The 16,365-nt window shown below is 43.2% G+C and overlaps 1 protein-coding gene across 4 annotated transcripts in view; it reads right to left on the minus strand.

Moving 5' to 3' along the window:
* Nucleotides 1–11,091: 11,091 nt before the first annotated feature.
* The window catches only part of DPP6 (dipeptidyl peptidase like 6), a 537,867-nt gene continuing 532,593 nt past the window's right edge, over nt 11,092–16,365 (minus strand). For 3 of the 4 annotated variants that reach the window (XM_039712329.1, XM_039712320.1, XM_039712311.1), the window contains 6 exons: nt 15,663–15,717; nt 14,689–14,794; nt 13,827–13,885; nt 12,491–12,563; nt 12,320–12,393; nt 11,190–11,336 (listed from right to left, as the gene is read on the minus strand). In XM_039712329.1, coding sequence (XP_039568263.1) covers nt 11,190–11,336; nt 12,320–12,393; nt 12,491–12,563; nt 13,827–13,885; nt 14,689–14,794; nt 15,663–15,717 — 514 coding nt within the window. Of the gene's footprint in view, nt 11,337–12,319; nt 12,394–12,490; nt 12,564–13,826; nt 13,886–14,688; nt 14,795–15,662; nt 15,718–16,365 lie in introns of all 4 variants that reach the window. The other variant, XM_039712305.1, reaches the window with a different exon arrangement.

Genomic DNA, 16,365 nt, shown 5'->3' on the forward strand with positions numbered 1-16,365 from the left:
TTTTTTGATAACTCTAAATGTTCCTATCTTGAAAAAAAAGCATTGTTGGGAGATGTTGGAAAGCAGGGTGTTAGCAGCACAAACTACAGCAGCACTGTGGAATGCTGAACGAGGCTTGTCCCAGCACAGGGACACATCTCCAGATATCCATGGGATGCTGTGAACCAAGTACAATCCAGCAGCCAGGGATCAGCCTCTTTCCCTCTGTACCCTGCTGACGTTAAAGCTGTCAGAGGTGTGCACAGAAATGTCTGTTTATACCACTCTGCAGAGTGAGAAAGTCATGCAGTTTAAAAGCAGACAACTGCCATATGCTCATATACTGACTGAAAGCCTGGGAATGCCAGTCTGTATTTGCTTTCCACAGTGATATTTTCCTCAACAGCAGCTAAACACCGTGGATATGCATTGGATTTACCAGGCTTGTGCAGCAAAGGAGGTGCTGAGAACCTCTGGCTCAGATTTGTGGGGTTTAAAGCGTGCGGCAGAAACAGCGTGGCAGGTGCCAGTGAGTGTCCTTCTGGAAGCGTGAGCAGGGGTGGGGACACAGGCAGCTGGGCTTGCTTTTCTGTGTTTTCCAAGACCATTATTACTGGCAAGTTAAATAACCTACAGCACAAACACAACAAGGCTCTGCCTCGTGGCTTCTGTGGACACCAAGCCTGCGAGTGCCCAGTGGACAAAATATGAGAAAATGTAAAGCTGTCCCCTGGGTGACAGTGAGTTCATGTGGAGGATTTGAAATTCCAGCAAGGATTTCCCTGGCAATACCCATGCCTTAAAGCAGGCTGGTTTCCTGTGCAAATGAAATGCTGGAGCACCGACCTGCGTTTCCCTGGATGTGTGGGGAGGGGAAGGCTGCACAAGAAGACTTTTGCTTCAACACTGGCACTTCCTTGTTGCCTGGGAATACACTGGATGGTCTCTTGGACTCCTCATATGTCTGCCCACTCTTTGGGAGAGCCAGGCACGTTCACATCCAGGAGCACCAGAGCTTTAATCTTGAACCAGCAGCAGTGATGCTGCTCCTCCCTCTGCTCAGCAGAACCATGAAAGGACTGAGCTCACTTGCCATGTGTGGAGCCAAGGCTGGATTTGGAGCTGCAACTCTTGCTGCCACATCCCAATTGCCTGATTAGGAGATTAGGACACCCAGGTGCTCTGTAATGTGTGTGAGCTCCAAAAAGTTTAGTTTTTATATTATTAAAGAGGAAGGAGGGAGAAGGCAGAGCTGGAGGGAGAGCCAGAGGTAATTGGGAACCCTAATGGGCATCAGAGGGTGACAGAATTCAGAATTCCCCTTTCAGTGATGCACCCCTGCTCTGTGCAGCATCACTGGCCCTGTTTCTGGAGCTTCCTGAAGCATGGCCCCAGCTCAGACTGGGCTGTGTGGCATTTTTGGGATGGGTTTTATGGGAAATGCTTGTGCTACTGACCTTGCACAACTCCCCAGGACACATCTGTGCACAGGACACTGACCAAAACACCTCTCTTGCAGCACATCTGCCCCAGCAGCTCATACATATTGATATATATATATATATTTCTATAAAGGGACACTTTCAGAACCCCTTTGTTTCTGCTGCTATGCAAAAGCCCCCTCCAGACATACATTAAAGAGCTTCACTGCTTTCAGAATGGCTTGTTTGCCTACTAAGGGAGGAAAAAACATCTCTGAAGTTGGTGCCTGAGCAGCACTTATATCTCAATTATCTGCACATTGCTTCTCTGTGTGTGAGATTATGAGCTAACATGGTTTTCATGGCTTCATCAGCACCAGTTTAAGAGCAATATTTATCCCTGGTCATGTCAATTCTTTGGTCAAGTCAGCAACAAAGGTGATGCTTGCTGCCCTCTTGCCAGAGACTCCACTAATGAGCTGAGTGATTTATTCATTAAGGGCAGGGAAATCTGGAGCTTCATTCCAGAGGCCCTGGTGGGAAATTTGCATGAAAATTTCATGCTGTTCACTTGCAGGAGCCCTTCCCTGCTGTGCTGCCCTTCCCCTCACTGCAGGAAAAGGTCCTGCTGTGCTCCAGCAAACCCTTTAATAGGAATACTGAATTCAAAGAGGGTTTTTCTGTAGTTGTTGTTGTTTTGAAAAAGTCTTGGGAGCAGGAAGTTGTCTGTTAAAAAAAAAAAAAAAAAAGGAAATTTGGACTTTGGAGTCCTGGGTGGCTTTTTGACAGCTCTGGCCATGTTGAAACATCAGAAATTTGCTCTGGTCCCATTAAAAAGGAGGGAAACAACCCCTTTAAAAAACTTTGGACATGCAGGAAAGCAGCTTCCCACTTCTGGAGCAAAGGGGTGGACCAAACTGGGTCAGCAGGTCTCCAGTACCTGGACACGAAATTAAATTTGAGTTTATTCTAGAAGCCAGGCTTCATATCCTCAAAAGGGATTTGCTGCAATCTAGTCACACTTGCATTTTGGCTTTGTCCTGCTTGCTTAACTGGAGATATTGCAGGCATTGGCCTGGCTATCTAATATCAAATCCAGAAAATATTCTTTGTGTTGTTTCATGAGGGATGTGGGGATCCCAAACCCCTGGATGCATCCAGGCTGTGTGCTGCTCTGTGCTGGGTGAGCCCCTGAAGGCTGCTGGGCCCTGGGACTTCCCTTTTCCCATTTCTTTGCAGGAGGAAGGAACAGGAAAGAAATAAAAATTAAACCAACAATTTATTTTTTTCTTTTCAGAGAAGAAATGTAGAGGCCCAGAAAGCACAACCAGCAATTTCCATGTGGTCCAGCCTGGAAACTTGGCTTTAAACAGAGGGGGGTTGATGTATGAACCCCAGAGGAGGGGGGAAGGACAGGGGTGATGTGTGTGGGAGCTGATGCCACTGCCCCATCTGATCACTGCAACCCTGACACAGCCACTGGTCTTGTCTCTGGCACTCAAATACCATTGGGAGAGGGAGATATCTTCAGGGGGAAAAGCCTAGAGTGGCTCCAGGTGGGGGGTCCTTGGTGGAGACATGACTTGGTCTGCTGGACTTGACCATTCAAGTCTGGGTCTGTCTGCATGGAGGGTTCTGTCTGCATGAAGGGTAAATTTGGCAGTGCAAGCTTTGGGATTGTTGATTTAATGACCTTTTGGGAGATGCTGAAGCAGACACTTCTCTGAAGGCTCTCAGGGACCACCCTGAGTGCCTGCATCCCTTCCTGTGTGGGGCTCAAGGCTTCAGGCTATTTTTGAGGGAAAGGCAATTTTGTCCTCTTATTGTTGGTGCTCCCAGCACTCCCTGTACCAACTGCCTCGGGGGCCTGGGTGGCAACTGCTCTGCTGAGGCTCCCAGGCAATAGATACCTTCTGTAATTGCACCTTCGGAGCAGTCGACTGCTCCTGCGATGAGCTCTTGAATAATTGAAGCAATATTTGCAGGGTTTGCACTGAAGTACTAACAGCTGTGGTATGTTTTGATATTTATGAAGCCAAATAAATTATGGATTAGTCAGTGCAGTGAGCCCAGCATGATGCTTATTACTTCTGGAGTGCCGGAGCTGATGGAGTGCTATTCATCCCCTTTTACTTCCATTGTGTGGCTGAGTATGACTGGTGTCTATTACTGGACTTAATAGAGCTTGCTTGCAGGTTTAAGTTCCAGTCCCTGAGAGCTGATGGGCTGTTTTAATTTGTTCTTCACTCTACAGGCTTTAGAAAGGCCATATCTCAGGGTCACAGGCCATCGCGTCGGCTCACAGATGTGGAGGTGATTGTTTCTGTGGTAATGGGGATGGGTGCTGGCAGAATTAGCAGCAATTCTTGGCACTAAACTGGAAATGATACAAAATCCAATCTTCTTGGCAAGCTGATCTGTGGGTAAATATTGTGTGTCTTCTCTAGGATGCCTTGTTCATTGCACAAACTTTTCTCCATAACTGAGCCAGTGCTTGCGAGATTAAACTCTTCATTCCATTTTCCATTATCTGAGAATGTATTTTTCTATGGATGAAAAAATTTTCGCTTCACAAATGTTCAGAATATATTTCAAATGTCTCGTATTAGTGGGAGCTGCCCGCTGGGAAGGGATAAGGAGGGAGCAAGTAACCCTTTGGAGCAGCAGATGGCATCCTACCCCTCCAAAGCTTCCCTGAACTGGAAATGTAATAAATGCATAACAGCCTGTGCCCTGCTCATAGCTGCACTCAGCAATTTGCTAGAAAACCTAGGGGGTAGGAATTACCATTCCTTTATAAATCAAATATTTTCTCTGTGTGTTGTCCCTGTTTCCTGGGATGAACAGAGATACCTGCAGCTGGTCTGCTCACCCTGATCTGCCTGGTCCTTGCAGCCCACAGACTGTGCCCTGAGAAAGTGAGCAGAGGGAGCTGGCTGGATAAATTTTGTTGGAATGGGTGTTGGAACTAGGTGATCTTTAAGGTCCCTTACAACCTGTCCTGGTTTAGGGCAAATTACGGAGGAAACTTCCAAAGGGAAGTTTTTTCCTTCTAGAAAGCAGATTCAAGTGGCCCTTTCTCCAACTGGTTCAGGAAAAGATCTCCTTGGAGAAAAGTGGAGAAAACCTGCTTATTTAACAAGCAAAGTATTTACAAGCATAAAAAAAGAATTATATTAAACAATAAAACCTCTCGCTGTTCTGGAGAGATGGCAAATTCAGAAAGTCCTTGTTGTGGGGGGTAGCTCTGCTTGCTCAGTCTCTTATCAGTCCCTCCTGAGCTGAAAATGCCATGTCCCGGGCCCCAGTGGGCTACAGGTGTGAGTTCCTGGTGTTTTATTGGGTTTCAGTCCAGAGAAGGGCTGAATAGTTCCAAGAAAAAAATAAAACCACAATCCAGGGAACATCTCTGCCTCAGCTAGCTAAAAATAAACTAACTAAAAAGGAAAAGAGAACTCTCCCCCGCATGTCTGTGCTACAGACAACACAGTCCAGGAGCAGGACTGGGTGAGCAAGTGAAGTTTCTGAAAACAAACTCTGTGCTTCTTCTCCCCCTTCACTCTTGGAACCAGTCTTAAAGGAGCAGAACTTAATATCCAGCATAAACAGGACAGATTATTAGGGTAACAAGCATCATAAAGTCACCCTAAGACACAATCCAAACCACGATTCTATGAAATTGTTTCATAAAGTGCCTTTTAGTCTGAATGAAAAGTTAAAAAATTTAGATTGGCTGTCTCAGCAGATGCCTTGTGAAAGCTGACCTAGAACAGAGACCAGACAGAGCTAAAGAATAAAGCAGGGATTTATTACAAGGCCTCAATGGATACAGCTTGGGCAGCACAAGAGCCCAGCCAGGACTGCACCCAAGATGAACCAAAATGGTCACAAAATGGGTGACTGCTCGTGGGGTCTCTCACTTTTATAAGTTCTGCTCCAGTTGCATCTTGGAGTTAATTGTCCAATTACAGCTTTAGGTTATAAAGTCTCATCCTTCTTGTTTTTCTCTCTTCATTCCACCATTGTTTGTGCTCTTAGGCCTGAGATTTGGGTCATTTGTCCTTGGTCCCCAGCTAGAGAAGGAATTGTTTTGTCTCCCTACTCTGTGAAGAGAGCTCACAATCCCCTAATATGAAGCTCAGACCTACACATTAAAGCAGCACAGAATCTGAAAAATATAAAAGCTAAAACCTGAGCCATCAAGCTGCAGAGATGCTCCATGTAGAATTTGCATTTTACTACACCCCTCCACTAAACTGGCTGACGTCTGTCCTGAAAAAACTGTGGCACTGTAACTTTTTCCTAAAAACAACTTCCTATGGGAGTTCCCAGAAGAGGTAACCCCGGGCTACTGCAGATAGGGGAGGTCTTTGCATCCAATGAAGTGTAGATTAATTCCTCTTCTTTACTTTCTTTCCTGAAGTTGCTGAGTGAGGGGATGAAGGATATTTTCTCTTTTAAATCTTGATGTAAGTAAAGATTGTAGTTTTCCAACTGTTATTGGTTGAGGCAGAGTTACAGATACTTTAAAGGAACTTTGGGCTGAGTTTGTGGCTGCTGTTGCTGTGTTGCAGATAAATTGTTTACAGCCTGTCTCTAGAGACAAGTGAAAAAAGTTTCTCCTATTCCAATTTCCTTGTAAGTGATATAATTATCAGAATCATCACAGCAAAAACAAATGTCTACTGGATCACAGAGACATGAGGTTTGAATTTAATATTTCTGGGGCTTCTACTTTCAAAAAATGCCTCTTCAAGAAGAACTGCAGCCCACTGTGTGGAGACGATAAGGATTAAAAATGATTCCACAGCTCTGGCTTTTTTTCACTCAGAGCTGGAACACTGTTTGCTCCTTTCCCTTAAAACACCTTCATCACCATCATCTGACAAAAACCTTATCACCAGCTCTGGTACTGATAGTCCTGCAGCAGTGATTTCTGCTCCTGTCATGGCTGCAGCCCCTCTCTGTCTGCCAGCACACCTGCTGACTTCTTACTGCTCACATCCCAGTGCTAATTTCCACAGTGACCATTCACTTCCACGAGCACAAGATACAAGATAAAATTACAGGCACAGCTGATGGCTTTTGGGTGAGAATGTGCCCCCATCTGTTACCCCCCAGCAACTCTCAACATCATCATGGGTGCGTGTGCTTCTTGCTCCTGGCAGCTCTGGGGCTGCTGGCTGTGATGAGCAGCCCCAAGGAAGAGCTGGGAGCCAGATCTCAGTTGTCTCCAACTCACATTGAGTTCTAGACTCCTACAGATTTCCTACAGAGTCTTGATATCTAGGGAATTTATGTTTAATGTGTTAGTCTTGCTTTTCTCATCTGCTTTTTTGGCACTTGCCTTAGTGCACAGACTGAAAATGTCTGGTGAATTTCTCTGTTTCTCATGGGCATGGTCCTAACCATGTCAGAGGAGGAGCTGTGTCTCAGGATGGGCTACCCCACCTCTGGGTTATTTCTCCTTTGCTCTGCAACACTTTTAAATAGATGACAAACTTTTGGCATCCCGTGCCAGCCTCCTGTGGTGGCCACGTTTCCCCACGTGTGCCATGGCTCCCGTGGTGGCTGCATTGCTCTGATGACAAAGGAGCTGAGAACAGGCAAAACAACCTCCTCAGTTCCCTGCTTTCTGCACATTCAAGTAGGAATTTACGGGGAACAAAAGTCAGCCAGGAGCTGGCACAGCCAGAATCTGAGCTTTTGACTCTCTGCACTCTTTTCCTGTAGTGTTTCAGAGCAGAGGATTTTCCTTCATGCTTTGCTCTGGGTAAAGGACTGAGCCTCACTTTGAGTGCTCCCAAACAAGGTGGTAGGGAGCAGGTGCTCAGGACTTTCTGCAGGCAGGTTCCAAATACTCACTGGAAATTGCATGTCAGTTCGAGTTACTGGAAGTGCTCAGCACAAACTGCAGTTCAGGACATTGACAACAGCTGTTGCCCCTGCAAGGATTCCTTTCCCAGCAAGGATGAGAGCATTCACATCAGCTCAGAGAGTTGTTTCTTGCTTTAAAATGACCCAGAAGATAGATTTAAAGTGAAGGAAGGAGAAAAAAAACCAAACCAAAACAGCCTGAAGGGAACCTTGCTATTCCACAGGAATATTGGAGCGTGGTTTACTTTTGTGCCTTCCTGGGGCCTTGTTCCATCTGTATTTGCTTTTTATTCTTCTTTGCTCAGTCAAGGAAATGGACATCTTGATTAAAACTGTTCTTCCAGTGAGGAGGCAGAATGTAGCATCATTTAATCAGAGACTTTTCATGAATTTCTCAAAGCAAAAAGCAAGAAAAAAAGAATTCATCATACATTAGCTATTAGAATAAAGAATTTATTTTGGTTATGGCTTATTGAGGGGGCTCACCATGCTGGTTTTATATTTGTCTCTTCCAAGTTTCTAAAGGGTTGGGTTTGCTTTCTGTAACCATGCTGAATGGGCAGAGGGTGGAAAGATGAAGTGGGAAGAGGAGGCTGATCTTAGCATGCCCTAAGCTCCACTCTGAGCCTCCAGCTGGAAGCTTCACTTTAGAGAGCAGAATAAAAATAAGCAAACATTGGGCCCAGTAAGACAACAAGATTAAGAAGTTGGCAACTGAGATCTTGAGCTTTTTTCTGTTATCTTTTCCATTTCTGCCATTTACTCTTCATTTGCCAGTGGAAAGCAGCTAAGAAGTCCAGAGGGGAATGAGCACCAGAGGGAGCCTATGGCATTTACTCAGGTCAAAGAAGAAAGCTGTTCTCAGCCCAGCCCTCAGCCAGGCAGGTCTGGCAGCTCTGTGCCAGCCCCAGGAATGGCTGCTGGGCAGATGTGTCCTGAGACCCAACAAGCAAAGTAAAAACATCCAGAGCCTGGACACTGCCAACCAGAGTGAGGTTTGGGACAACATGGACATGACAGCAAATACAGGAGCACGTCCCAGGTGCCAGCACTGGCCTTGTACCTTTGGTCTTCCCAACAAAATGTCATTTTTCCCCATTGCAAACAGCAGACTCCACAGGTCTTCCCGTGGCAACATCCCACCACAGCCTTTCTTGTTCAATTTTTTTCCTTCCCACCTTCAAAGAAGCAGTGTTTATTTGGCTTGAGCTTGTAAGCAGAGCTTGGATGGGTTTATGAACTCTATGCCTGAACCCACAGAAAATTACAAACATGGCTGGCTGCCTGGCTTTGTTAATTAGCTACCAGCAATGCTTCATTTTTCCCTCTGTGGTTTCCTTCTGAATTAGTAGGGCACTGCTCATTAGCTCTCTTCCTCTTTGGGATGCCACAGTTGAACATTATGGCGTCGAGATATGCCAGGGAGCTGAGAGTACAAGCTTGATTTGTTTGGACAATAAAAAAATAATAGTTGCATTTAGATAATTAAACAAAATAACAACAAAGCTATTTTGTACTGTTACAATCTGTCCTTCCCTGTCGCAGTGCTCCATTTTCTTGTTTTCTTATCTGCTGGAAAAAAAAGACTGGAGTAAGTGTCCTCAATAATTTCTTGGTTTTGCTTTGAAATATTAATTTTCTCTTCTTCTAAATCTGGTTTGGTCTAGAGGGTGTCAGCTGATGAGACAACACCCTGGTACTGATGATGTGCAGCAAATCAGCACATGCCAGCTTGGGCTCAATTCCACCAGAAACAGCACTTCCAGAAACTCAATGCTTATTTAGTAACTTAACACAAAATAACAGCAGTAGCAACCAGGGTGGTAAAATAATGTTTTATTCCATGAATGAACAAACACTACCATGCCACATCCTAAAGTTCTTTCTACAAAAAGATTGTGGACAGAGCAGATTTTTACGTTTCTCAGTTCAAGTTCATTTCAGGCTCTCGAGCCTGTTCAGCGTAGCAAAATCCGGACACGCAGCATTCTCATGGTCTATTTGGCATCTTGCCAGATAAAGCAGATTTACACTGTAGTTCTTGTTCACACAATGTCGATGCACTGTAAATTAAAGGAGATAATCCCAACCAAACTAGGTAATTCCTGTGGTTTATCAATATATTTTTTCATGATGGTCAAAGTACAACCAACATTCAAAGCTTAAAATAAAGGTAAGAAAAAAGACACACTAAAGAACACAATGGAAACATCATCATTGCTGTCAGGATGTGAGTTTACCCACAGTACTATGTAAAAAGTAGGAACCAGCGTTGACATTCAAGCTGTTAAAACAAGAAAAGGAATTACATTAATTGTTATATTTCCAAGCTAGTGCTTCTAAGGAGTCCTGATCAGCAAGGAAGTGTTACCGCATGCATGTCGAACACAAGACTAATATTGGAGTGGGGATCTGACAAAGAGCTGACTTACATTCCTTTATATACAACAAAATGAAATATACAGTATTAATACTGGCTGTACATTTGGTCAGAATATTTTACAAGGAGCGACACTGTCAAAATTCTTATGACACAGTATGTGGAAGTGGATGGAGGCTGGATTCCTTTCTGAAAGCTGAATGTTTTCACAAGAAGTTTTAAAAGGTGCTTTCCACTGCTCAAATGAACAGTTAGACCTTTAAAAACAAAAAATCCTCCTTTTTTTTTTTTTTTTTTTTCCTTTTACGGTTGTCAAAACCAGTGTGAACAGAAGAGACAATTAAATGTGTTTGGAATATGCTAATCATTGACCTGGAATAAAACTCAGCCACAGACAGCATGTGCAATAAATCTCTGCACGTTGTCTCTGTTTAAATGGCTTTATAGGATGATGTGTGAGGTCTCTGGTACAAATTCCTGTACCACAGCCTCACCTAGCTGTTCCCTAGCAGGTTACCAACCATTTGTTCCAACTGCAAGAAAGAGAAAGAATAATCATGACTGTCGCATATTTTTCTACATTGCAATAAAAAATATCTCAATGTAAGCTGATTTAGCTTATTTATGTGCATATTTTTCAAGGCTGCCATAGAAAATATTCAATCTTGCTGGCAAGAGCTATTTTGGGAACTCAAGAGTGAGTTTTTCTCTGCTTTATTCCAATAGATCTTTTAATATCTGGGAAGCTCAAGTCCCATTGCCTCATTAGACCCCTGAGGTCTGAAGTGAATTAGTTAATTTGTTTTATGTTTTTTCCCCATCCAGAACAAGCTGAGAAGCTAATAAGGTAAGCATGAGACCCAATGAACAACAGAAGTAAAAGCCATACAGAATTAACAAATAATTACAGGGAGGTAAAGATCGGTGTAGCTGTAGTGATATTTTGCACAACTGGGTTTGTGTATCCTGTAGCAATGACAAACCTCCTGGAGATGGAAAAGAGCAGGCAAGTGTATGAATCTGTATCCTTCAAAATAATTGTGCTGTAATCTTCTCCATGTATTATAGCAGATTTTTTGTTCTGACACAGTGTGATGCTAACTATAGCAACCTTAATGTGGATGATGGATTTCACTGCAACTGCTTGACTGCAAAGAGACATCAAATCTTCCAGTCCTCAGAGTGGTTTCTTGGGGTGTTCCTTCAAGTTCAATGTGTTACTATTTTCACTCTAGAAGTCATTTCGTGGCAAACAAAAAAAAAAAAAAGGAAGAAAATAAAAAAGAAAAAAAAACCCAACCAAAGAAAAAGAAGATGTTGGTTGTGATGGATTTATTTCAGACAGCAGTTTCTGCTGAGTTCACCATGCTTAATGTTCTTCCATTTAGGAAGGAGTTGCTGTCAAGTAAAGCAGAGGAGCTGCTTTCAGTTTCGTTTTTTTTACATGCTAACAACATCTCTTTCTTCAGGAAAATGATCCAGTTGCATATTGTCAGAGAGATCTGCCTTGTGCTTGGCACGGTCAAGTAGGGTTAATCATCCTCCTCCTCCTCTTTCAGTGGGGCCAGCGGGAGTTTGTCTGGAACTTGGAAACACTCCACAAAGAAGTTGACAATGGACTGGTACAAGTGCTGCTCAAACGCTGCATTGCTGAAGTAATGGCTTTGATCAGGGTAAATCTGTAAAGAAACAGGTAAATACACACATTTTAGAGCTGGAAGTCTCAGGACTGACCACCCACACCTTGCTGGAGCTGCAAACCCACTGCACCTCCTCATCATTGTAGAGCTTCCCATGGAGGCTCATGAGCCCAGGCTAACTTGGGCACCACAGTGCTCTGAGTGCAGACTGGCATCCTCCTTCACAAGGAACCTTTTTGACGTGGAGGGTTTTCCATTTAATTCTGCTCTGAACAGGTTCAGTCTAAGAAGTACCAGCCCACACTTTCCTTGTGAAAACCAAAAAATGCTCAGTTTTGGAGAGAAATGGCATTAGGTTATACTGACTAAAATGAGGGCTCTAAAGCAAAAATGTCATTAAGTTTGGAAATTAATAAATATTGCTGGAAAAGTAATTAAATTAAAAAAAAAAAAGTGAAGCCAGAAATTAAATAGTTTAAGCCCAACTTTTCATTTAAATGGAGCAGGTAACTTGAAGAAATGCAAGAGGATCATAATGGGTTGTCTAGGCATGGATGCTAGGGTGGGTAGATTTTGAAAGATTTAATGGCTTAGACATGGAGCATTCAGCAAAACAGAGACATCATTTGGGGGAAAGTGGAGCTGTGCCATTTCCAGTGAAATGTCAGATTTAGGTGACATATATCTTTGTAACTTTTCTGGTTGATTTAATTTAAAACCCTGTTTCCTTGAAATTCATTCTGAATTTGTTCTGTGGTTCCCAAAGAAAGTCAACATGCATGAATTCCTTAGGGAAATGTCTCTCACAAGCTAATTTACTGTAATTCAATAATTGGTCTACAACTGTCCAGACCAAAACACTGATGTCAAATAAGCATGGGACTAGTAGAGAGATATTATATGCATGTTCTGTTTCTACTCCCAGGCTGAGTTTGCAAGTGGTTTTTCAAACCTTGCTTCATAACAGCAGCCTGAGCTCAAATAGGGAAATGACTCAGAGAAAAAAGAAACATATACTGTACCTGCAAGCTGTAATTAGCCTTTGCCCTAATTAGGTGTGTGATAAGGTCTGTAGTATGCTGAAAATGGATTTTTTCTGTAAAAACAGATTGCAATCATTAAAGAGACATTTAATTAACAAAAATCAAAGCTATCACAAACATATAATGAGCTCAAATTATGGGCTAGCTTACCATCAGCAGTAGCATGAATTATCAAAAATGTCTGGTCCTTTAGTAATGAGACTCGGTGTGATAATTTGCTGATCTGTGAAGGTAAATGTTGCAATAAGATTTAAAAACTTGTTAGAAATTAGCAATTTATATGGAGGCAATAGAAGTGCTTATTTCCATTTAATGTTTTATCACCAGGATAACAAGCATATTCTGCTGGCTACTTATATAAATCTAGAGATAAAATAGACCCCCACCCTGTGCTGGCAGGGCAGTGTCAGCAGCAGGAACATGTCAGAGACCCTCCCCTGTTCTGATAATGTTCAATAAAAGCCTGAACTGTAGAATGCATGGAAAATATCAAAGGGAATAAAAAACTCTGATGAAAAGTGTGCCCAGGTGCCTATGCCTAATAACAGCTCATGGATCTGGAGGGACTTTGGTGTGTTTTGAAAGCCAACCTCAATGAGTTCTGGCACCTTGGGGGATGATCTGATATGAAATTCAAGCGTCCACTGTTGAGAACACCTTTGTCCTCAGCTGTCTTTCAGATGCACAAGGGAATATAAATACAAACAATTTCTGAAAGAACAAAAAGCATCTGCACTAATGTAGAGATTGTGCGTGAAAAAAATTTGAGAGACAATGAGCTCGGAGTTTAGGTAGCCAGGATAAATCTTTCCTTGTGAGGGCACAGGGTGGTATTTGCTTTCTCTGTGAGAACAGTGCCAGACCTTTGCTACCTTCATGTCTTCTGGCTGGAGACAAGGCTTAGAAGCTGAACTAGATTCTCTCTATAACCAATTTTTGTTTGTGTGACTATTCTTTATCAGGTTTTGCCTCCAAGTAATTTCAGCACAGGATCCAACTGATCCCATCACATGTATTAAGCAATGTCTTTATTAACTGGTGCTGTGTTTCCTTTTCTATGTCCTGCTCAGTTCTGGCAGAGTTCTGCCTATCTGAAATATCACAAAGTTTGAGAAAGTCAAGCTGAGTTTCACTTAATTTGTTTACCTCAGAGAGGATCAAAGTGGCAAGACCATTGGCAAGAACACTCCAGGAGGTCATGACAGTGTGTCCTCTTGGGCACATTTGAGTCACTCAGCTCTTTCAATCTCTAAAACTGTATTTACCCAATTTATAGAGGCAGACACAAGGGCTAATCAATAAAAACTTTATCCATGATTACTATAAAGACAAAAAAAGCAGTAAGCAGGCTGAAGGACACCTTCAGGAACTTCCCTAGTGAGTCCCTCTTGCATAAACTTGCTTCCTCCCCAAAGTAGAACACATGGAGGGAGGGTTCAGAGCCAGTTCATATTTTATCAGGGAAATGCAGTGTCCATGCAGTTACCTCGTATGCTCTGTTATCAACCCCGTGCAAGCCCAAGTATCTTTCAGAAAAGGCTGAAGCTTGAAGAGAAAAAATGAAAATATCACTTTCAGTCATGAATACACTGGTGCTTCTGAGTCAAATATAGCAAATGCTAAAAAAACATGGCCTTAATTATAGAGGATGCATTTCTAAAAGTTTTTGAAAATGCACTAAAGATATGTGTGATACCACAGTCTGTTATCATCACCATGCACTTCTGGTCTCTAAATAAGTCACAGAAAAACCTTTTTTTTTCTTTGTTAATGCAACTGAGGTTGTTTCTCTTTCTCCTTTCACATGGGGCCTTCTCCATCAGCAGCAAGTTCCCTTTGGTCTCAGGGAAAACAGCACAGCTCCTGAAGTTTGGCTGAACACCACTGACTTTCCTGGCAGCCCCCTGATTTTCCCTGGCATTAAGTGCAAAGGGAACTGCTATCCCTGAGAGAAAGGACCACCATGGGCAGGGCAGTGCTGTGGTCAGAGGCAGGATGGGCTGGGTAGACTGCACCTCAGCTTGCATGGATGGGTGCTTTAGGCAGGAAGGAAGATGTTCAAGGCAGTGGGGGTGGTTGGTGGCAAAGGCTGGAGGGGTTTAAAGACAATTCTCCTTTATTTAAAAGGAGTAATAAAGTGATTTGATTGCTCTGACTACCATGGCTGGTCTCACTGCTGCAACTAGATTGCTTTAGTGGGGAAAAAATGTTTATGGCTACTCCTAAAAAGACACAGAATATAAAATAAGCAAGCTCTTGGGAAAGAAAAATGGCAAGTGGGAAATGATAGGGAAGAAACATCACTTGTAGTCAGCAGGAGGGTCTGTGAGCTGAGGAATGGGATTTACCATATAGTCTGAAGTCTGTCACTGGGGAAAGAGCAGCTCCACAGGCAAACACCTGGTTGTCTTCACCAGCTGGAAGCATGTAAGTGCTGAGGTAACCACCATAATCCTGGAACAGAAACAGGACAGGGATGTCAGTCATCCTGCTGGGAGGCACTGCTGCTTTTGGGTACAGAAACAGGGCAGCTGAGACCTTGCAGCAAATGCTTGGCCATTACAGAACCTTTAACACCTTGCACTGGAGAAACACAAACCAAGGGACATCTCCCTGGTGGTGTGGCTGGCACCCTCCTGAGGGCAGCAGGGTTGTGTGCCCAAGAGCTGGCCTTTTCCATCTCACTTTATGGCTGTAGCTCTAACCAGATCTGTTACCTCTCCAAAATGTTTACTTTCTCTTACTTTCTCTACTTAAAATGAGCATCACACTTTCAGCGTCTGCTGCCAGCCTGTTAACAATTCCCTGCAGAGATGCTGCTCTACGTGCAGCTCTCCTCACCCACTCCAAGCCCTTGTCTCCCAAGTAAACAATTTCTACTCGCAGTCCCACTCTCATCTCAAGCTGTGTGTACTTTACAGGGGCTGTTTCCCAGCCAGGCACACACGGCAAATCAACCTCAGAAATCCACAGGGTTGTTGTACGCATGAGTTAGGTGTACCCATGTTCCCACAGGCTTTAGGAGACAAGGTGAAAATGAAAGTTTGCAATGGGAAAAAACCCAAAAAACTATCTGATGAGGTTTTCTGAGCAACAGTCACTTTTTGCACTTGGAAGTTAATTTAAAAGAAGTCGTTGATGAGTACATAAGTGAAATGAAAGCCTCCACCTTTAACATCACTGAATAAGGTACAGCCTATCCCAAAAACAAATAACAATAAAAAAGTCACCACTGATACATTCAATGAGTCAGGGTTTAACTCAGCTGTTTAGCTGTATCAGCCAGCTGGGACAGCACAGAGGAGCAATGGCAAAACATTACCTTGCCAAACACACCGACTCTCGTTTTATCAATGAAATGCTCCTGCAGCATTGTCCTAGAACATGAGAAAGGAAAAGTAATGAGTTGAAAACATTTTTCCCTTCAAGAGCAAAATGAGTGTGATTTTAATCAGCTTTAAATTAAACTAGCCCCAGAAAAAATTCATAGAATGATTTGAGTTGAAAGGGACCTCAAAGCTCATCCAGTTCTAACTTCTCTGCCCTGGGCAGGGACCCCTTCCACTATCCCAAGTCACTCCAAGCCCCATCCAAACTGGTCTTGGACAGGGATGGGACACCCACAGCTTCTCTGGGCAGCCTGTGCCAGTTCTCACACCCTCTCAGTTAAGAATTCCTTCCCAATATCTAATCTAAACCCATCCCTTTTCAATTTAAAGCCCTTTCCCCTTGATGCAGACAATCTAAATCACGCCAAGCTGCTTTCACATGGATCTCTCTGATTTAATCTTGCAACCTCATGTGTTGGATTTGACCAAGCAATGGCAACAAATAACCTGCCCTACTTCTGGAAGCCATAATAAGCTATTGCACAGCTATTGCAATACTCTGATAGTGGTTTTAACGTGATTATGTGCAGAATAAATCTAACAATATGACAGAACTTGACATTTAGGGTTTTGCCCTGGTTATTCTGTTTAAAAAGTTTAAGGATTTAAAGATGGATTTTTTTCCAACTACCAGGC

This window comes from Passer montanus, unplaced genomic scaffold (assembly GCF_014805655.1).
Source record: "Passer montanus isolate IOZ18808 unplaced genomic scaffold, ASM1480565v1 scaffold10, whole genome shotgun sequence".
Taxonomy (NCBI): domain Eukaryota; kingdom Metazoa; phylum Chordata; class Aves; order Passeriformes; family Passeridae; genus Passer; species Passer montanus.